Source organism: Mytilus galloprovincialis, chromosome 10 (genome assembly GCF_965363235.1).
Source record: "Mytilus galloprovincialis chromosome 10, xbMytGall1.hap1.1, whole genome shotgun sequence".
Classification (NCBI taxonomy): domain Eukaryota; kingdom Metazoa; phylum Mollusca; class Bivalvia; order Mytilida; family Mytilidae; genus Mytilus; species Mytilus galloprovincialis.
Window position 1 is genome coordinate 41616044 of NC_134847.1, and position 25042 is coordinate 41641085.

A 25042-nucleotide genomic window follows, 5' to 3' on the forward strand; every position below is an offset into this window, starting at 1 on the left:
CCTGTCTTAGCAACTTTTGAGAAAGCAGTATTACTCGTTCAACAAAATCAACGTACATTGAGCTAGTTCTAGAGTAACGTATCAATTGAGACACATATACTCCATATGCTGGTGCCGCTGAGATGTTGCTACACAGAAATGGAAAGTTGACTTTAGGAAAATTAAAATCATCGCGTTTGTAATAAATTTTGGTATTCAACCTACCATCAGTAGTCATTTCGAGAAAAGGGTATAAATATGAAGCAGATTTATCTGTGTCGGTAGTATCTTTAATTTCAAGTTCACTTGGGTATATTAAATGTAAGTGATATCTGAATCAATTATTGAATGGAAATTTAAGCTCCGTCAGTTGAATATACATTGGTAATATACAGAAACCATATGTGAAATACATTTCAAGAAAATCTATCACATTAAACCGAAGAGACATTTTTTTTAAACTTGAAGTTGCAATTCATAGCCCTTTTTTCGAGCATAGTATCAACAAAAGATATGTTTTTGAATTAATCAAAAAGTTAGTTATCATATGACATCAGAACAACATTTTAAAACTGGAAGTTAACATTTTTGTATCTGAATGTATCGTTTAGGGCCGAAAGACCCTCAGTTTTTATTTTTTCTATATGATCTTATTTGTCATATAACATATGTATGTTTGTTTTAATGTAAAACAGAATGAATGGGTGCAATACTGTTTCTCATAAAATAACACAGCGGGTGCATTGCTTAATATGGAAGACAAATCTACAGGAAAAATGTTAAATATAACTACAAAAATATTTTTCATAGGAAACAATACCTATATATCTAGTCTATGTTCATGTGTAATAAATCATGAAGTTAACGCCAATACTGTATTTAGTAATATGATTTTTAAATAGATATAGAAAGATGTGGTAAGAGTGCCAATGATACAAATCTGTATCCAAGTAACAATTTATAGAGTAAATTATTATAGCTGAAGGTACGGCTTCAACACGGGGCTTTGGCTAACACCGAACAGCAAGCTATAAAGGGCTCCAAAATTTACTAGTGTAACCATCCAAACGGTATAATCTATATCAAACGAAAACGAGAAACACTTAAACAGAGGACAACCACTGAACATCGGATTACTGACAGGTGCAAACAATTGAACAAATTTCAAAGTGAACATTATGTACTAAGTTTCACTGTAATGATTAACTACGTAAACATTAACATTTACTAAATACACGAAAAAACGAAGGAACGAACAAGCAAAATCGAAAACAAAACGCCCCCTTCTATCGTATGCGGGCATAATAATTAAATTTACAACTTTTTACCATCTTTTCATTAATATTTCAGATAGAAAAATAAGCTGAGATTTTTACTTTGTTAAAATTTTAAGTAAATACGTTTGTATTCAGTTCTAGACTTTTAAGTAAGTATTATTGAACACTAATTTCTTCGCCAGTCGAAATTTCTTGTTTCACATTGTTTAAATCAGTGCGATCTGTCGAAACTGTATTTACCCAACATCTTTTTAACGTAATCATCTATGAATTTATCATACAAGTCATCGATAAGCCAGTTACTAGTATATTTTATTGAACTCTATTATGTTGTTAATATTATTATTGTTCAGTACATTTAAGGCCTTTTCTTTTTACATTTATGAGGTTGTCAAAACATTAAACAATATTCACAATAAAGAAAGATAACTCAATAGAATGAATGAACATGTGATCGTCAGAAGAAAGCAAATGACCTTAAATCACATTTTCAATCTTTCGTTTCGACCTTAGTTAACTATAATTGGTGATCCGTGTTCATTTTGAGATATGCGTATAGCTGAAAACAGAGACTTAAGAATAACTATAACAATAGTTATGAATTTCTAAATTATATATAATAAAATTTGAAAATCCTATTTAGCTACTACACAATTTAACAAATTGATTGCAAAAAAACAACATTCCAATGAAAGTTTCAAAAATAAGCATATGTCAAATAAATGTGGAGAACGAGCAAGATTTACGTAATAGTATATCCAGAAAAGTTAATGTACACAGATTCATCACTGTAGATTGTTTCACTATCACCTGCTACAATATACATTTCGTCTCTCTTTTGTAGATTTAATACAGTATTTAACATACCAGTCTTACGACCGTCACCGGATATCCAACTTCCTGATTTGGACTTTCCATTGTGTAAAAGTCGTACAAATAGTTGTTTCCCATTTCCTGACATTACCACGGCAGAAAAGTGATAAAGACCTGCGCGTGGAGCTGTAAATATTCCAGTACTTGATTGATATCCATTCCCTACATTGGTCCAGACGTGATCAAATACGACTTTTATTCCGTTCGACAAACTTTGTGAACTTGTACGGTAAGCTAAGAAAGCAACCGGGCCTGGTGTTTTTACCTTTTCTTCAATACCTAAATAAACACAGTATCTTTAAACAGATGATATGATAGATGTCTTTTATGACGATCAAATGCGTAGATTATCCGCCTAAGAACTGTATCTAATGAGATGGCGTATAATTCAAAATAAGCGTGAAACGATGATGTTAATATGTCATTAATCTAAAAGGAGATTTTTGGTCAATTCGGTTAGGTTTTAATCGAATGCCTTAAACTTTTTGCATTATTTGATAAATTAGTAAATATGATTGAAATAAAATACATAGATGCATTTCTTTATGTTACTATTTTGAATAATGCCTTTTATAATTTACTGAACATGTTTTCCCTTGTCTGGCGATAACTGAAAAATTACTTTCTTCCTCGAATCACTCCTTCATAAATAAAATTTGTCCTTACTTGTAGAACAAAAAATACAGTATAGGGGTGTAGGTTTGTGTGTTTAATATAAATCAAAATGTATGTCAGCACAATCTGTTTTCCCCCTTTCCAACAAATGAAGCGATTATCAAATGTCATATAGACGTGTCTTTGTCTATCTGCTTTAATTATTGTTGAATCAACTATTGCAATGTGATATCATGTTTCATGATAAATAAAAATACAAGAAACGCATGACAATTATCATTATTTATTGTTTGTTTTCAAATTAGATTAGTTAAATATAGTTTTGGTTTCAATAGTTTTAATGTTTGCATTTTGAATTTTCTATTAGAGTTTTACTACGACGTCCGTTTATAAATGAATAAAAAATGACATGATACACTTTTATCTTATTCAATGAAAAAAATGTCTTCATAACGACATGTGTTCCATTGTCTGGTGATAAGTTATTTTGTCTGATCATTGTGACAAAGCCAGGTTTCATTTAAACAATCTATCGACTTTGTTTAAGATTTGGTATCTAAGAAAGAAGTTAATTTAATTTTATATTTCAAAAATTTCTTCTTATTATGTACACTATACAGTCCCCCAAAAACAATTATATTGATCAGACTTCTGACGAAATTTCTTAAGCTAATTAATGAAAGGCACATACTGGCTTTTTTCACTGACAAGGTTTATTTCGGAGGGCATAGATAAAATATCGAAAATGCATTGCTTGAATAAACGTTGTGAAAGCTTTTACTAGTTGAGTCAGTGTAAAATAGGTTGCTTGATTCGTAAACAAAACTTGAAATACCATCAGATATATGAAAAATGGATTTAAGACACATTACTTTTTACTACATTTAGTAGCTTTTCTAAAAATCTTGTTACAGAAAAATAATACTTGTGCTAGTATAAGCTTTTCTGAACAGGGTTTTTATTCCTATCATGATTTCCTCTATGTAGTGTTGCTAGTCATTAGAAAACTATTGAACCAATAGTTCTAAGTGGATAAGTCGAAATCATCCCTTGGTAACCCTCACAAACGCCCACAACGAGTTGATTAACGTTATGGAATATCTGTTTCACAGATGACGAATATGTTCCAGCTACCGAATAAGAGTTAACATCGGATTTGTTCTAAATAAGCAACACAACGGCTGCCACATCTGGAAAAGGATAAGAGCACATGGGATCACCTAAAATATTTTGTGTGGTTTGTGTTGTTCAGACTTAAGTTTTCTAATGTTGTGTTTTGTGTAATGCTGTTGTCAGTTTGACTTTTTCGTACTTTTAAACGTCCCTTCGGAACCTTTCCTCTCTCCTTTTTGTCACGCCCAATAAGTAAAAAAAAAGTCTATAATGTCTCATTTTGTATCGAATAATATTAACAAACTTACGTTTTATTTCATCGACCAATGCATGAATATCTGCCTCGGAAATGTTTTGTTTTGTCTTTAGAAAGGCATCATCCGTTTCCATTTTTACTTTTAGTTCAGCTAAAATAATTTATATATATATAATAAGGAAATTTAAATGGTGAGCAATGCTTAAAAATTATCTAAACCTTTACTGTTTTTGCGGGTTATTTACTTTTAGAATTGATTATTCGAATATGCTTAGAAATCAAGGATGAGATAAAACACATAATAAGAGGAACAATAAGAAAAATATAATCTAAAGAAAGGGATACAACACCATTATTTATTGAAAAGTATAAAACCGACAATAAACAGAACGTAGAACCCAATACTTACAGAAGACTTAAGACTGAGCAATACAAACTGACACTATTGTATATAATCAAAAAAATCAAAAAAATCACTGATTTAAATGAAAACCAACATACAAATGAACGACCACTCCCCTACCATAAAAAAATAAATTAAAAAAAAACTGTACAGGGAAACATGCGATTTTCAACAATATACCAGATGACTTGGAGTACGTTATTCGTTACAGTTTATCTTTATCGTGATATTTTGTTTTATAACAATGAATGGTTTCTCAAGACATCCTCTACAAAAAGAAGTGCATAATGGTTACAAAAAAATTATGACTTACCATACATCGAAAAATATACAACAGATAAAATCAAACCGACAGACAGCAACGATACTGTTAGTAAAGGTATAAACACAATGTGTAACCATTTTGTCAACGACAAATTAAAAACAAGGTCCTTCTTTATGTTCCCGTGGGTAGTTTCAATTTGATCGTAAAAGTGTTCTTCGCATCTTGTTGTTTTATCCTCATCACCCATTTCTTATCTAGCAGAAGCAATTTTTATATCCAATCTACTAGTACTCAAGTTATGAACTAAGCTTTCTAAAAATTTACAGTTTCATAACGGAAGTATTACATGTAAACCAATAAACACGGACCATTTACACTTGGGGAAAAAGTGTTATATTCCGCTTTTATAGAGTTAAAAGAAGCAATAAGAAGTTACACGTACAAAAATTAACACGTGACCATTAACATTTAAGAATACTATTATTTATATATTGTAAGGAGACGAATTTGTATAAGTGATGTCACTTGTTTTCCAATCCATGTGTTGTATTGATTTGTTTCTATATAAAATATTGTTTACACTATCTATCGTATCATTGTTTCTATGAGAATGTAACTTAATTGATCAATCATGCAATACTGTATAACCGAAGCTATTGGAATTTTTCGTCTAAATGATTAACCTTTTTCTTCTCTATGATTGGCCGCATTCTGTAATTATGTTCATACTGCTGATATTTTGTATCTATATGACGTCATGGAAAAATAAAAAAAATGGTATTATTGCCAATAAGACAACTATCTACCAAAGACCAACTGCCATAGTTTGTTACTATACCCATATTAATTTTTGCTATCAAAATCCAAATCTTTGTCTTTAGAACCATTTCCCATCTTTTTCACTGATCTTCCTCATGGCAGTAAATGTACAGAGATAAATATACGTCTTTAACAAACAAGTTGCGTGTAATCTATGTTTAAACTGCCTAAACCTTGTAAGAAATACTTTTTGTATACACGTTAAAAGTAACAGATAAGAGATGTTCTTTCAAATACAGCTTCGTCATGTTTCTTTGGTAACAATCGTAACTCCGTATGGTCTCTATTAACAGACGACAACATTTCCACACACGAACCAGTTGACCAATCAATACACCTACCAACCATACATACACTTAATAATAAGATGAACAGACTAAAGCTGTAATGAAAAATTCTGAATAAGCATAGGCAATTAGTGTGGTGGGATTAAATATATGATACGTGCCATCTAGAGCATATGTCGTAGACATGATACATACATTCATAACAAAAACCGGACTTACCATACCAGGTTGACAAGAGTGCAACCAGTCCAACAAATGCTACCTATTCATGGTGATTTTGAAACTCATGACTATATTTAGTTTGTATTCAGGATATATTATTATTCTATACTGTGAAAATTGTTTTGTGAATAAACTTTCTTCACATTGAAATTGATCCTACATCTTGCCCCTTTTAAACAGTAGCTCAACTTAAACAATGGAAAAAAAGAAAGTACAGCTGAAGGTAAACATTGTCAACATATATTGCTACATGTAGATTAAGACTCAGGGTATGCGTTACATGATTTTTGCGTGCAGTGAATGAAAACAAGATGAGAAAAAAACACATGTGAAAACAGGTTCACGTTGACCCATATTGAATGCACCGCAGTCGATTTTGTTTCAAATATATAACTTATAGGAACAAATGAAGTAATAACAACTGGCAATCGTTTTACATTCTTTTGTTGTTCATCGGAATATTCAAAAGAATGTGATTGTTTACCAAAACGGTACCATCTGATAATCCATCTTTATTTTTATCGATTATTTTCCTTGAAGGTCGTGCCACCTCTTTTTTTTCTCGTTGATTTGTATTTTGATGTCCTTTGTGTTGTTTTATTTTTAATATTAACGGAACGTTTTTTTTTGTCTCTCGATTTCCTTTCGCAAAAAACCCCTCTCTCTCTCTTACATACAACATTCACTACGAACAAAGTGCGAATCGAACACACGGTTGATTTGTGTTACAGATAACATGCAGGAACGTTTCATCAATTCTGCTTAAGTTCCCATACCAATCGTCGTTCATAAGCGAAATGTTGCATTATATTCATATTCAAGCAATAATATCAGACTTAAAAAACAACAACTTGAGTTATCTACAGTTTCCTGGTAAGAATCATCAATTCTTGTTTCAATCTGAAGTTGTTTATCGAGCATTGTTTCTAATAACGTATCCGTTTCTTTTTCAATTTCTTCCATTTTTTACAATTTCTTAGACATTGAACTTCGCATCATTTTTATATTTTCCTCGAATAATTCCATTTTATGTTCAATTCGTTCTAGTTTTTTCCAGAACTTTTTCTTCAAAACGATTTTGAACAGTTTAACAATGATTCGGAATCCGAACCAATCGAAATTGTTAATGTCGTTATAATCAATAAACTTAAAGAAAACAGTCGAAAGACAAACATGTTGGCTTCTTCTTACAAAGTATATGCTCTCAATGGAAAAGTTATTGTAATACATACATGATGCAAAAAAAGATTTAAATCTGTGTCTATATCATTCCTGTCAGTTTTTCTTATCTAAAAGCAACTGCTGATAATTTGTTTATCTTGTTGTATAGATTGTTAACTGCATGAAACTGACAGAATGTTGGTATACCGTATAAATGTTTTCATGCATACTGCTTAAACTTTAGGAAATATGCAAGTTTCCATAATGGTCAACATGATGGTTTCTGCTTAGATAATAAGATACAATGAAACTAAAGTCAAAATTCGCCTACATCAGTTTAACTAATGACATTTGTTCATTTGATTGTTATTATTGTAGTAAAAACTCTTTACCTATACAATATTATAGGAATAACAACAGTGTATTTATACAATCTATTGGTATACCGGTTGTTTATCAGAATAATTGTTAAAGAACACGTTTTTTTCTCTTCCATACTAAAAATTTCATAAAGTGTAAAATTACTAAGGAAAATATGATCACATACAAAATCTAGCCGTTTTGTCATATTTAAAAAATAAGTTATTATAAAAGCTAAGCAAATATACAAGCACATAAAACGCTTCTCATACACACAAAAATGTGAAAATGAAACTACAAAAGATTTGACTACTATGCCAACAAAGTTATCATCGCTAAGTCATATACATGTACATGTTAGTAGAAAGAAGGAAAAAAAACGGGTTAAAAAGATTGCCAGGAAATGCAACAACAACGGAATACAACATACACATGTATTGTCAGAATGAATAGTCAAGTCACTATTTAATCTGTATTGAAGTAGGAAAAACTGTGTAATGTGCGAATGTATGCATTCTTTAAGCTCAGAAAATGTCGAGTTATGCATCTACTTTTGGATATTTCTAAAAATAAATAAGTATGATCTTAAATATTCTTATATGCATGCTGATCACTTTAAACCGCATATAAAGTAAAAACATAAAAACAAAATCTGAAAAACAAAATCCCGGAAATATATGCATCGCATTAATTAGCAAAATAGCAATAAGACATTCAACGCTTGCCACATGTTTTAGATTTACGTCAAAATCATCAGAACTGGAAAGTCACACTTGTTGAAAAAAAATATACAAGCATGTTGAATCTTATTGGTTTTATATTTTGTTACGTCTTTTAAAAAGTAATAGGCTTGGTACGTGTGTTCTTTCATTGCATCACATCTATTTTTTTTTTAATTAGTATGTTTCTGATTCTACAATAAAAAATTTCTTTAGAATAGTAAAACTCGAAAGGACTTATTAAGTAAGTTTTGAAAGTTGAAGCACCAAAGTAAAAGTTTACCTGCAAAATCTGATTGATTATAACAAAAGGTAAGGTTATGTGTTCGGAGTAAACATTTGATAACGTCAAGCCTTCACTGGCTTTGTCTTCAAAATATTGAGAAATGAATACGCTATTATGAATTTGTAACAACTTGTCTAATAGAATGAATGCAGCTGTTATATGATTAAATTGATGCAAATATAGAAGCACCCTGTAGAGTTGTATGCTCCTGTAAAACAAAGAATGTTGGTATATATTTAACAAAATGAATGAATTTCAAATAAGTCCGACAACGAACTTCAAGGCAATATACCAAAAACGAAACTATAACTTATTTTCACAATACATAAAAACATAATCTTCATAACGATAATAATTCTTTCAAATTCCATCAAATAATTAAAGATAAAACTATCGAGAACTTTTAAACGAACGGAATCTATTTACAACAAATAATGTGTAATCTTGAAACCGAAATGATTTTACTTAAAAAGTTCCCCAAAAAGTATGATAATTGAAGTAATTTTCCTTTTACAAAAGTAAGATGATTTTGAAGGGGACAATATCCGTTAAGATAAAAGAAGGGGCTAACAAAGATTCCAACAGAAAAACGACAAAAATATATTCACAAGTGCACACAGAAACATTGATATACCGAAAGATAAAAACCATCAAAATTTGGGGTAATTTGGGTTCTCCGAAAAGGTTAGCACATCATGTGTCATCAGACGCACCTATCGTGTTGTCAAAATTTAAAAAGAAAACCTCCGACGATAAGTAACATTAACCTTTCCACATTGTGAACTTCTTAAAAAAGGGAAAAGCAATTCTTGAACCCGGGACCTCTGAATGGGGAGGTTCTTTTGATTAGAAAACATCCACTGTGATTGAAAAAAGATGATGATACAACACATGCATAATAAATATTTAATTGTGTGAAGATGCATGCATAAGTAAATAAAAGGACTGTTTGAGTTTAGTTAGAAAATATTAAATAGAAAAGTGTATATATGACAGTACTAACTAAAATTGAGTAGAATACTTCTAGTACAATTCGGCATTCAAACATCTACTAGTAGGCTTGAATTGGAACTCGAATATTTCGTATATTTAGGGCGTTGAATTAATTTTCCCTTTTTGTATTTTTCAGTTTTTTCATCCCGAGGCTTCTTAAATTCACTATATGGTATGTGCTTTGATCATTGTCGTATACTTTGTCTTGTTTTTTGGTTTATGGTGAAAAGTAATTGCATTAGTATTTATACCACATCTTCTACTTTTATTTAAAAAAGACTACGATGATTGTTATACCACTTCTTGTTGAAATGTAAGCACCGATTCATTCTTTGAGTTAAATTGCATGTATTCCAAAAATGTCACTTACTTTTGGAAGTGTCAAAACAAACAATTCATATAAAAGGATAAAATGTGTATAAACGAACAAAAATCTGCCAAAAAAAAAAGTTTTCACCATTCCCTTCTTAGTCTATGTGATCCTATATCCAGAAAATGTAACGTATCTACTACTGTTACTAACGATTGTTTGAATTTGATCACTCTTGATATGTACTTTGTCTCCCTTCTGTAGATTAATAGTTATCGAAGGTACAAGGATTATATTTTAATACGTCAGACGCGCGTTTCGTCTACATAAGACTCATCAGTGACGCTCAGATCACTAATGAGTCTTATTTAGACGAAGTTATAAAGCCAAACAATTACAAAGTCAAAAAGCATTTAGGACCCAAACTTCCCAAAAGTTGTGCCAAATACGGCTAAGGTAATCTCTTCCTGGGATGAGAAAATCCTTATTTTTGTCGAATATTCAAAGTTTTGTAACAATAAAATCAAAATAACCATCAAGTTGATATTCTTGTCAATACCGAAGTACTGACTACTGGGCTGGTGATACCCTCGAGGACAAAATGTCCACCAGCAGTGGCATCGACCCAGTGGTGTGATTAGTTATCAAAGGTACCAGGATTATAATCTAATACATCAGACGCGAGTTTCGTCTTCATAAGACACATCAGTAAAGCTCAGATCAAAATAGTTTATAAAGCCAAACAAAGTTGAAGAGCATTTAGGACACAAAATTCCAAAACGTTGTAATAACAACATCAAATGTTCCTGTCTTATAACCATCGCCAGAAAGATAACTTCTTGTAATCCGCAATCCGTTGTGATAAAGATTCAATCCAAGACTGTTGCCATCAGTTGACATAAAAACAGCAGTCAAGTGATAAAGACCTGGATTTGGAGCTTTAAATACCCCAATACTTCGTTCATATCCATTCCCTACATTGGTCCATACTCCATCAAAAATCACTATTTCACCGTTTGACAATGTTTGTGAACTTGATCGGTAAGCTGAGAAAGCAACTGTATCTCTTTTTTCCAACATTTCCTTAATATCTGGAAAAATGAAATATGTTTTTGTTTTAATTGCATGATATGAAGATTAATAAATAGGACAGTCAAAACAATGAATTCTTGTAGTTAAGTTTAAACATATTTTATTTCCTTAAATATGCAAAAGGGACGAGTCACAAATTAATTGAACTAATGTAGTCTTCTCTTAAAATTTCTGTGAGATGTACATGATGTATTTCCAAATGTGTGTATCCATAGTTCGGCCGTAATTGATAACTGCTTTACATCAGATAGATATCAGAAAAGAAACACATCATGACAATTGATATAATGAACGTCCTATTTATACTTTTACTTTATTTGATTTTTTTTGTCTTTTGTCTTTGCACTTTTTTCGGTAATGTCTTATTATGTTTTCTTCATGCCTTGTTGTCCTAATTTTTTGTTCTTGTTAATTATTTACTGTGACTTATATTGTCTTTTGTTTTTATTCTCTTCACGTACTAAATTGACACATTAATCACTAAATTAGAAAATAAAAAGGATATCCAGGAATCGAAGAATTAAAAACCAAAAGTCAAAGATATAGAGAGAGAATTTCATGGCAAAAGAAACAAAGATAAACAAAGAGGTAAAAGCTCTACGCAAAAAACTGAATATTTAACAATACAATCATAAGGAAAACATTGATAGGTGATTTTGAATGGACAGAAGTTCCTACTCAATTAATGTTCAACCCTTCATCAAAACATTATTTACGAACATTGTCAGGTTCAATAACAAGGGTTTTTTTACGATGTTTTCGATGTGATTTTACTGAATTAGTCGTATCTGAAAAATGACAATTGAAAGATTTATTTTTAGGGTTTTATTACATGACGATAGAATCGATCTTTATGATATATCATGAATATGCATGTAATTATCAGACCTAGTCTGACCAATAGGAGTTACCAATATACAAGACATTCATCAATAAATATTAATTTTAGGTGAGCAATCCAACTGTTTTGCCTAAACATATAATATTTAATTGTCTTTATCTTATAACATCAAAAATAGAATCAAATAAAAAAAATCACTTGAAATAAATCTTACCTTTCTGTTGCTGTAAAATCAGTTCCTGCAGTGTCTTATTAGATTGAACTTTGAAGTTCTCCACAATGACGTCATATGAAGTTTTAACCCGTTTCTGTTCTTCGTGTAAATCACACTACATGGATTCTATCTTTCTCTCCCGTTCCCTTTCAGCTTCACTTAATTCCTGAATTTCCAAAGACAAAGAATCAAACAAGAGTCCAAAAAAAATTGTTTTGTTGTGTGATTGAGTTTTAAAGTTATCAACAATTTCCTGGTAAGAATCGTTAATTCTCGTTTCAATCTGAAGTTGTTTATCAAGCATTGTTTCTGTTAACGTTTTCGTTTCTGTCTTAATTTTGTCCATTCTTTCCGATTTCTTTGACATTGAACTTTCCATGAATTTCATCATTTCCTCGAAAGGTTCCATTTTATGCTCCAATCGTACAAGTTTTTCGAGAACATTTTCTTCGAAATGAAATTTTGAACAGGTCAGCAATGATTCGGAATCCGTTCCAGTCGAACTTGTCCATATCGTTATCATTGATAAGCTGAACGAAAATATTCGTAAATAAAACATTGTCGGTGCTCCTTCCAATAAATATTCTACAATGCACAAAATACTTTAAAGAATAAGATGTGAATCAAGCATTGTAATTATGAAATAATCTTTCTTTCATTATTTACTTCTAGTATATAATTATAAAAACTGTTTTTCATGATTGTATCACTTATCTGCTAATATTGTGCACTTTCTGCTATTATGCTGGTACATTAAAGACAAGTTTTCTAACTAACAATGAAATTGGGCATTACTATATGTTTGCGGCAATAAGAGAAATTAGTAATCAGGCTTAAATGCTAGACAATAGGCTCACGTCTAGGCAGTAAATCTATTGCCTAAATGATGTTAGGCATTAGTTTTAATTCCTTGAAATTATGTCTAGACATTAATTGTGATGCCTGAAATAAAAAAAAAGAGTAAATAAAAAGAAATTCATTCAAAGTTGAAATAAAATTTCAATAACCGGAAATAAAATCATAAGAAAAATATTGATATAAGAATCATTTAAAAATCTCTTAAAAAATATTTAAACTTGTTGGATATTTGTCTCATTGGCAATCATACCATGTCTCTTTATTTTAATATTGATAGAAAGTTTAATCATATATTTAGTAGTAAATACAGTAGTTTTGAATATTTGACAAATAGCCTGCTGTTAAGGTAGATCATAAGTAAATATTTTTTGAGACAGAATTTTCTTATACTTAGCCAGAATGAAGATTTTAATATGCTCTTTTCAAATATATAATAAAAAGGAGGGGTCAGTGTGCTATTTTTCAAGCTATGAGTCGTTGGAAATTGCCTAAATTTGGTTAGATTGTTCATGGGAAAACACATTTGTGTGCATAAAAAAAATCTACATGTATGAGATAGAATTTTGAAAAAAATTGTGAAAAGATAGGTTTTGTAATATGTTTTAAGAAAATAAAAAGAAAAAATGGTGTCACCGAACTTGTTTTCTTGCTACAAGTAAAAAGAAAAAAAATCCCTATCTGTCCAGTATAAATTTTTTACTAAAAGAGTTATCTTCCCTTAAATGGCTCGTTTGAAAAAAATGATTCTAAAAGCAAGAAAAATTATATTTGTTTAAATATTTTCGATTATACAATAAATTGCCAAGTTTTCTTTATATTATTAAACAGTCTTACCAATAAATTGCAAATCTGTCTTCAAATTTGCAGATTTAGGCAAATAACTAGACCGATTTTTTACTGTGATTGTTCAATCCAAGATGGCGGTATACCATGAATCTACCTTAAATCTATATCGCGCAACTATGATGCGCACCCTTTATCATATCCTTTATCACACCCTTAATCACAACCCTAATTTGTTTATTTATTTTTTTAATTTTTTTTTCATAAAGTCAGTTTTTTATTTTTGTAAGCTTAAGAAATATTTTCCCTCAAAATAGGTCTAAAATAAACAGTCATTCGGGCGTGACGCAATGTATTGAATGACGTCATTGTTTGGCATGTGACGTCACGAACTTCAAGTTTTCATACTTTTTGGCACACTAAATGCAACTATTAAAAATACAAAACACACAAAAAATACAATAAACAAAATATTTTTAAAACAACAGCACCCCAATTGTAAGGTAACCCTGGTGCTTCGGATAAGTAATTGGGCAATTCTTGTAAGGCTTTTTAAATAAGACAAACGTAGAACTGAAGGTTAACCAGTGCTATGGATCAGAAAACAGTTCATATGATATAATACTTTCCTGTTGAAATATATGATAAAGCGTATAAAACATGGCAAAATCCGTATCATATGCCGTATCACCCTCGACCAATATCATCCCTCGGGCATAAAGGCCCTTGGGCTGATATTGGTGTCTCGGGATGATACGACATATGATACGGATTTCAACATGTATTATTCTCTATGTATTGATTTTTTTTGTCATCACTTGATGTTAAGATATGTCAAACACGATTTCAAAGTTTTTAATGGTAATTGTATATGGACTTATTCGATTCCAATTGACCACTTAATTAATTCATTGTCCCTTATTAATTCTGATATAACAAAAGCTATAAATACACGCTCTTTGTCACTGTAATGTGTATGTGACATAACCAATAGTGTCATAAACTACAATTAGATTAGAAGCCACCTTTGAAGCGCTTGTGACATAAAAGCTCTTATATAATAAGAATTTTGTTATGTGATATTGGTACACCACAATTGGGTATAGTTTCAGTCTGACTTAGATTTAAAACCCTTACATCAACCTGTCCTCTTCTGTACAACTCATTGGAACAAAATGATTACTGATACTAACCCCTTCCCTATGCGCTTCTTCTCATGTTTCAATTTTCACAAAATTGTAGAAATAGCACATTGAAATCGGAAAATTTTTGCAAATCCATTATTAGGTTGTTATATTATACGGTCTACAATAATGCTATGCCGCCATGACCTATTTCTTTATGAGGTTTCCAAAAATACCATACATTTTCTTTAGAAAAAAACGAAACTTTCAAATGTCCTCATCATTGTGTTTACGTTAGTAAACAGTCATGTAAACCTCCTATGATGTCATTCAAACCTCTTATGATGACATTCAAACATCCTATGATGTCATACAAACCTCCTATGATGTCATTCAAACATCCTATGATGTCATTCAAACATCCTATGATGTCATATAAACATATTATGATGTCATTCAAACCTCCTATGATGTCATGCAAACCTCATATGATGTCATTCAAACCTCCTAGATTTAAATTTATGTTTCGAAAAGAAAACATTAAATTTTTAGTCTTAAAATTGCTGTAATTCTAGGTTAAGAATTGAAAAGACAAAATGGGGTTTTAACAAAATGTATGTATTCAATAAAACGGATGAAAAGATATTATGACTGTAAAAAAAATCATATCTACAATCGTCTATTTGTGACCAGCTGAAATTGCCTCGATTAATGAAGATAGAATTCTCTCTACAGAACTTTTAAAGACATAATCTTCATTTCCCCCTTTTTTCAATGTACTCAATTACTTGTTTAAAACTCACTACAATACCACAAAGAAAAACGAGTAATGTCTGCTTTAAGTACAAAAAATTGAAGATCTTGTAAATTAATGAATAATAAATTTTGAAATTTAGTATTTAAATTATTACTCATATAGAATGTTTTACCGAAAAACCTATGGAATATAAAACATAACATCCCTAGTTTAACTTATTGCCTGCAATGATGTCCGGCAATAGGTTAAATAATCTTCGTCAGATTTCAGGAAATAAGCTAAATTCCTGAAAATCTCAGGCAATAACGTAATGTGTAGGCGTTAGCCTTTTTCCTAGGATTTAAGCTTAATACCTAATTTCACTGACTGCCGGTATCATATATAAAATAAAAATATACGAACAAAATTAAAACCCAACTGTTCGGAGAACATTTGAAGGTCTTTCCACCTCGACGATAAAGAATGAAATTTTAGAAAAAAAAAGGTGCTACAAATGTCATTACTGGTTCATGTTATTTGTTACTTCAAACTGATCAAAAAAAATAAGAATTCAAGATACTTTTTCATATGATTAGTCTAAAATAGGCTACTTCCGGTTAATATACGGCCATTTCCGGTTGACCTGATAAATGGTTAAACGTCTACAACCAAATGCAGAAGTCTAGACTTAATTGTTTTATAATGAACCAGTAAGAATTTTTAGCAAAGATCAAAATCTAGAACGTCAAATTGACCTTTGATCTTGACCTCAATTTCAAGGTCATAGGTCAGTGATCTGAAATTGAAAGAACACAGGTCATTCACTTGACAATGTATGTTAGCAGAGTTATAGTGATTTAAAATACATGAGGGGGGGAAACACCTATAAGGGTTGAACAAAACACTTCGACTTAAATGGTTTAAAGTTGCCGTCTATCGTTAACAATTATTTGACAAACACATCATATCATTTACTGTAACGGTTTCTTTTGAATAAAGATAACAAGTAACATTCGAAATTTAGACCATGACGTTGACCTTTAAACTTGACCTTAATTTCCTCAAAATGGACCGAGGACTTCGTATCATAAGACTTTAGGCAGATATGACTAATGTATGACTTTATTCCACATATCACCTATGTTAAATTTTCAAAGAGAAATAACTTTCATAACATGCATAAGATGTAATTCGATCACATCAGTTAAAAATAACCAAATCATTCTGAAGAATAGACAAACAATTTGGTGAAATTAGTTAGTTGAAATCAATTTCAGTTTCAGAGAAATAAAGATAACAAGAAAAGGGAACGCGGGGAAATAATTCCATTATAATACGTCTTTGGTTACACAGGGTGAGTTTTGAAATCCCCATCACTGTACGACATCATTGGCCAAATATTATTTCGATTTGTAATAAAACCAAAAAGCAGAAAAAAAAAATAATCAGAACAAAAGCAAAAGGTCTTCACGAAAAGTTGAAAGAACTAATAGATAAAGTTAACCGATTTTTTTAAATAATGTTTTCTTTGCATTGCATATGTTCGGCTGCATGCTTTGTTAACATCTAAAATACCGTAGTTAATTTATTGTATGTTGTCTGTCTGTCCTTTCGGTCGTCTGTAAACGTCCGACCGTTTGTTTTTCCTCCCATTTATTTTATGAAAAACCATTTCCAAAAGCGTTGCAATAAGACTGATGAATTTTTGCATAGAAGCCGTGTAAGCAGCATACTAAATACGTTTTGTGACAAGCTCCTGTAAGAATGATTTTTGAAAAGAATCCTTTTTGTGAACGCAAACCCTCTTACAGATTGAGAAGACTGGGACACAAAATATTACAGTTAGTGTTTATCACGATTAGATGAGCATAGTATTCCGCCACAAATACTAGATCTTTTTAAAAACAAAGTCATAGATGTCAACGTAAATTGATTATATCATACGGTATTCCAAATTTGATATTTGTGTAGTTGGTGTTTAAAAGTCTTTGTGCAATCAAAAAAATTTATGATACGCCATAATCAATTAAAAAAATCGTGCGACAGTAAAATAGAACGGGAACACAATAAAACAACAGTTTATATGCTATATTTTAATACTAGTACGTAGATGTGAATATCATTGATTTGTGTGGTCGAAAATCAAAGAAGCAATTAATGCACTGAAAATCGTATTTTTTTGCAAAATCGCACTGAAATATGTAAACATTTAAAGTCCAAAATGCATATTCAAAAGAAAATTAGTTATTAGGTAATAAGATTTTGTTTTGAACATAATGACTTTATTTATGATTTCAAAAGTAATACGAAGGCTACCATTGTCCAAAAATATTCTGAACAGTCCACATTTTCAAAATGATACATTTAAAAAGATCGGGTCCCTTCTTTAAAGTTAGTTGTTATCCAAAATAATCAAATTGGCATGATTGAAAGTTTAATATATAAATTAACATTGAATAATATTCTTCAGGCTTGTTTTCTCTCCATTTGATTACGAATAGTTGGTTTTCTTTCATTTTGTATCGTGAAACTGTATTTACTCGATTCTAACATACAACTATATGTAAATGCAAGAGAATGCATCACCAAAATATTCCATAAAATAGGTGTTGCTTACACATGTAATGTAATAAACCAGGTACAACATATTTGCAACCATCTGATCATTTTAAAAAAAACATACAAGTAGACTATGTGTTTGCAAAAATATTTGATTACATGCACGTCAAGACGTACCGGGTTTTTTGCCAACAAATAAACAGAAATGAATAGGCCATAATGACTTTGTAAAGACAACTTATCTAATATAATAGATATGTTTAGTGGCTAAATTGACTCTCATTTAAAAGTATCTATACGTCAAGTATTTACGTAAACAAAACTACACTCACAAAATCCACTTTATAAAGGTAAGAGCATTTAATTAACACGGTTAGTACAGCTGACAATATTGTTCAAGGTCATTTAGTAAACCGAAACCTAGCATCATTTTAGAAACAAATACACAAACTCTGATCACCTTTAAAATATGACAACCAATGGAAGATGATACCTTCTAAAACTCAATGTCATAACATATATCTACAACAAATTACTTCCGTTTATCAAATAGACATAGTTTAGTTGATTGATGGACTGATTGTTGTTTACTTCAAACCGCAGTGGAAACTATTTCATGCATGTTTAGGTATGAAAATAATTTAACAGTTATTACAAGATGTGGGTTGCACACAGAATAGTCTACAATGATGATGGGCTGGCAATTTGGACCTTCTGCAAAATGAGGTTAAACTGGTTAGCGAAAGAAAATTTGCCTGGCTACTACATGTAGCCACGAGCAGAAATCACAGAGAGTTGTTAAATTTGTGCTTTAACGTACAAAAACTTTGGTACTCTCTACACGATGCCTCGGATTCCACGTCCTTTTTTTTCTATCAGACTTTGTTTGCGAGTTTCAACATAACTAAACGAACGTCCCAAAGTGTACACAAGTCGCTTTCCAAAGCATGTCAAATAAATGAAATTATTTTTACAGAAGAGATGCCAACATCTATTACATGAATGATGATTTTTCAGGAAAAATACGTGTTTGAGAAAACCACTTATACTATAAGGATACAATGTCATATTCTGTGTTCTATTTTTTATTTTTATTATGAAACGTCGATGACGAGACTCAAATAAAACAAGGAGTTTTATAGAATGTATCAAAAGACACATGTGGCTGGAGTCACAATATAAGACTGTAACTTGTCTTAAATTTTGCTTTTGAATTTGAAAATACATTTTTTTTTTATCCAAAAAGAGATCTGTATATTAGCTTTATTAACGTAGTAGAAAATTCCATTTCCTAAATCAAAAGCGAGTTTTCTTGAAACTAGAGGATTATAATATTGCACATAGAGCTTTAATATGCAGATAAAACGGTAATGGGCGACTAAAATGGTAAAAAAAGTAATGGTATCAAAACTTTCAACATAATATGTGAACATAGATATTTTTTTTGTTGAATTTCTTTCATAAGAAAAATGATATTGTAAAATCCAAGAGTATGAATCTCGCGTTCAATATGTAGATCCAATTTCTGTAAGGTTCCTTTGCAAAGATGAAAAAAAAACTGCTAAGAAAAGAGAAATCTTGACCTAATACAGTGATTACACCGTCATTTTATATGGATTACAAGCTAGAGCAACTGTTATAATATAATCCATAAGACGGATTTCATCGATAATTTAGCTCGATATGTGCCACATGTGGAGAATGCTCTGGTTACTCACAACAGCACCTGAGATCAACCCAGTTTTTGGTGGGGTTCGCGTTGTAAGTCTTTATTTTTCTATGTTGTGTCTTGTGAAATATTATTTTTCTGTTTGTCTTTTATTTGTAAGCCATGGCGTTGTCAGTTTATTTTCGATCTATGAGATTGACTTTTCTTTTAGTATATTTCACCCCTCTTGTACATGTAGATGATACTATATCATCTATAATATGATATCTGCTCAGTTAATGATACAATGATCCCGTTCTTTTTCTTCGAATGTGAACTACCGAATTAGACTTATTACCAGGTTTGAAATTTTCAATAGAATGTGATTAAGTTGGATTTCAAATAGTGTATACAGTTTGATAATGTAATTTATCTAATTCTATGGAAATATATCCCTTTCCGAACCAATTGTATAAAAAAAATTAGTCAACGTGTGGTTGCCGGTGATCTCAGAAGATGATTGGATGAGTCAAAGGGTCATAACCTTTCTCAGCTCCCTGTAATGATCAAAATATGTTCACAGGTGTTAATGAAATTAACAACTTCGAGGAAAGTGGAAGGCACTCGAAGGAGATTTTCGTTAAGAAAAAAAGGAAAATTTATCTTTTAATCATTAGATAAACAGATAATTACATAGTAACGCCTGGATTATCGGATTTATCCAATCTTGATAGTTAAATTATAAATTTTAAAGTCCTCGCCGAGGCTCGGACTTTAAAATTGATAATTTAACTATCTCGATTGGATAAATCCGAGAATCCACTTGTATCAATGTAATAATCTATATTTATAGACTAGATTATTAAGCGTGTTCATATCAATATTCATACCAAAAAAATACACAATACAATATATTTAAAACATACAATATGATATGACTAGCCGTTTTAATATTTATTTTCACTGCAAAATGTCTCATAAACTTAATAGTTCATTAGATATCTAATAAAATATATGACACGTCTTATAAAATATATAAGATACACGTGTTTCTTCTAAATTATGGAATATATATTAAAACTATATGAGCTATATTATACACAATGTTTGATATCTTATATAATTATCTTTTTAAAATATCTTATCAAAAACTAATATAGGATATTATATGAAATATATTATTTACTATAAGAGACATCTTGAAGATAGAATAAATAATAAATTAAACTGATGTCATATTATGAAGCTGCAACGGTAGATTAAGAATAAAAAAATAAATATTGTTTTCCTATTGCATTAATATTCTATTATTTACAATTTATTTATTAAGCCAATCAAATGACTTAATGTGCCTTACTCTACAATAATAATCTTTTGTCAGTTTGCTTATATTTTTTATTCATCAATTTAGTTTGTATAGTAAACATCTTACGGGTGTATCTTGATAACCCACAACGTCAGAGCCACTTTCTTCTGAAGCATCTTTATTAGTTGATTTTAAAGATGGTAAGACATGACTGACGCATATGTTTTGAGGAATATAGTTTAATCCACACATTGTCATTCGATTTCAATTTTAAAGCCATAGCAGCAGCTCCTGGTGTCCAGTAACCATGTGCGTTGCCAGTCAAATACTGCCAATGTATGGGGGCAGAATTTCTCATTATCTCAATTTTCGGATTGTTGCTTAAAGACATTGTTGTAACTGTAATGTAATAATATCCAGGCACTTGACAGATAAATTTCCCTGTAGATTTAAATGATGATAGGTCAGATACGCCTATGGATGTTTTAATGTCAGGAAACTTCAGTGATCCGGCCGAAACATGACTACCACCAGCATAACATCCAGTTAACACAACTGAAAAAAATAATAACATAGATTATCACTACCATCGGATCTGCATTTTAATCTACAAACTTAATGTTTTGGCTCATTTTTCATATCCATTGATTATTTCAAAACATGTGATTGCTCGCTTAAATGTATAACAGTTAACAATATAGTGGTCTATCATATTCAAACAGTTTTACATATTTCCATTTAATGTACCCCGCTAGTTATTGAAATGTTTGACTTTAGAAACATATTGGTATCTTGTGAACATTTGTATGACATAAAGCTGTTATTCTTCACATGATTTTTGTTATTACATGAACATATCAATACTTTATCGTTATTTTGATTCGTAATTCTCACGAGACGAACGGAACAATAATCTCATTTTTTTTTTGGCAACGCAGAACACAACTTTTCTCTGACAATTGGACAGACATCTTTATACGTTGGATTGCTTGTTATCACGTGTAGTTCACCAAACATTCATTAATATAGTGTATTTTGTAATGTATCCATCTTATGTTGTTGTTGTTTTTAGAAATTTGGAGGGGTGATAATACATCTGGTATGAACATTTGATAATCTTTTTATCATATGCTTCAACAACGTATACAAGTATATGTTTAATATATTTATCATTTTAAGTGGTTCTCAAGTAGAGATTCAAAAAGTGGACGGACGTCGGACATGCAATGTTATACATCCGATCTTTTTTTCATACATGTTTATGCCTTAACAGAGGAAAAAAGCAACAGTACAGCATATTTTTTATATTGACAGTAAAATTATAAACAAAACATAAGCAATACCGTTTTAAAATGTCAACATTAAATACTGTAACGGAAATGTCTAAACTTCTTCCGTGCACTGTTTTTCACTGAAAACGTATCATTAGGGTAAAATTTCCAGAATTTGCCTAGTAACCATAAAACATGCGATAACATTATGAAAAAGCCTTTGTGATAATAGTTGGAAGAGTGTGATAAATTTTTAATATTAGCCCGCTTAACACCAATTCTGAAAATACAACATTCATGTAAATTTAAAGCTTAATCGAACTATAAAATTTATAAGTTATTTACAAGAAAACAATTATTAGGAAACAAGAACATAAACTGCAAACCAACAAATCATACAATAAATTCATTTGTCAAAGTTTCAAGTATAATTTAGAAAGTTACTTTACAAATGTCAGTGTTCATTACGTTTTTTTTTATATCGTCAATATAAATATATATCATACTGTTGTTTTTCTACTATGTTGAGACATATGCTTGAAATAGTCATATCAGATGTATAACATTTGTTGCTGACATTGGTAAACTTTTCGCTTTTTATCATTTCTTCTTGAGAACCACTTTAGAAAATCAATTCATGGAAAGCTGTTATTTATTTTCAACTATGAAAAGATCATAACATGTCATTTTTAATATCAGATAAATTATCAGTCCTTGGTCATTATCAGCACTGAAGCCTTCGTCTCTTGGGCTGATAAAACATCTGATATGACAAATGCCATGTAATATTCTGATCTTATCATATATTATGATAATAGCCTTAAATTAACGTAAACTCCATCTTTTTCGAATTGGTGCTTAGCGGGCAGATATGAAAAGATAATCACATGCTTCGACTTTTATCACATGCCTTTCCATAACGTTATCGCATGGCATTCCGTAGATACTCGGCAGTTTCCGGTAATACACCCCAATAGTACGTTTTCAGTGAAAACCATTATAAAGTCGGGTACAAAACATTTTTTTGGAAACTGGAAAGAATATTGGGTAAAATGAAGAAAAATACCAACAAACAAATGTTAAAATAGATGCATTTAAAAAAATCCAACATAATTTAGAAAGTTACTTTAAAACTTTTCGAAACAGTTTGCATTCAATATGTTTATTGTTGAATAATTTTTTTATCGTCCATATTTTTTTTTACTGTTGAGGCATATTCTAGAAAGATTTCATTCGGATATCCTATATTTGAGGCCCGACGTCCGCTTTTCACTCTTTGAACATCTATTTTAGGATCATTTACAAGGATCAATATATCAATTTGTTATTTTTTCTCCATTGATGAATCATTATATGAAAAAATCATATAAACATGTCTATTTTCAAATCGCATGTATTACCAGCACTTCATCAATATAAATGTATAAGCTCTCGAGCCAGGCGACTCTTGTGCTCATATTGAACCTAGGATAATAAATGCAATATGAAAAATGCCATGACATAATCCAATTTCATTTCACATGTGAAATTAACGGTTTTCATGTCACAGTAATTCATTGCAAGCAATGTAATAAATTTAAATAAGATACTAGTGCAAAACCCAAAATAGGTTTTTTTTTTATAAATAATTCCTACCGGTTTGTATATTTGGAATTATCTCCTGTAACCTTTTGTTAGAGGTAACTTTAAAGTTCTCCACAATCTGATCATACGAGGAATTGAATCTTTTCTGTTCTTTGTCAAAAGACAACTGCATTAATTCTTTAACACTTTCCCTTTTCTTTTCAGCTTCAGTGAACACATCGATTTTCGAAGAAAAGGATTCCAGCAAAGTATTTATCTGGTCTCCATAAATATCTGTTTCGTTGGTGGCTTGAGTTTTAAAATGTTCCACAATTTCCAGGTACGACTTATTAAATCTCGTTTGATCCTGTATCCGAGCGTCTTGTACTGATTGCACAAATGTCTCTGTTTGTTTCTTAATATTTTTCATTTCATCCAACTTAGCAGTATTTAACTTTTCCCTAGCGTCCATAATATTGCTTATTTCATCCAACTTATCAGTATTTAACTTTTCTCTGGCGTCCATAATATTGCTTATTTCATCCAACTTAGCTGTATTTAACTTTTCCCTAGCGTCCATAATATTGGTTAATTCATCCAACATAGCCGTATTTAACTTTTCCCTAGCGTTCATAATATTGCCTATTTCATCCAACTTAGCAATGTTTAACTTTTCCCTAGCGTCCATCTTTTCCTCCAATATTTGCATCTTATGTTCCAGTCGCACAAGTTTTTCAAGTACTTTTTCTTCAAAATGGAACTTAGAACAGGAAAGTGAAGATTCGAATTCTGACCCAATCGAACTTGATGAAGCCCTAATAAACGATAAACTAAGTAAAATGATAAAAGTATAAACGATATCCATATTTCCTACACTTATTTTCATCTAATATATCAAAATATATGTTCGAGTCTGGTTTATATAGTTTTAAAATTGTGGTATGCTATCTGACGCAATGTCAGGTGCCTTTGATGATATATGCCTGGCTTTAATGAAAGAAATTGACTGCAGGTGCTTTATTGAAAAGTGTCATTTGGATGATATGTTATGACATAATGTTCAATCATGTGTATTACAGATAATTTAAAGCTGTAAAGAGTGCAGTAAC

At 30.7% G+C, this 25042-nt stretch overlaps 1 protein-coding gene across 1 annotated transcript; it reads right to left on the bottom strand.

The window, feature by feature from the left end:
* Window positions 1–1685: 1685 nt before the first annotated feature.
* Window positions 1686–12608, bottom strand: LOC143049490 (complement C1q-like protein 4). Its single transcript, XM_076223107.1, has 2 exons — window positions 12403–12608; window positions 1686–2425 (listed from the first exon to the last, which is right to left on the bottom strand). The coding sequence occupies exons 1-2, from the start codon at window positions 12606–12608 to the stop codon at window positions 1999–2001; spliced, it is 633 nt and encodes a 210-aa protein (XP_076079222.1). The 3' UTR covers window positions 1686–1998.
* Between the last annotated feature and the right edge of the window lie 12434 nt (window positions 12609–25042).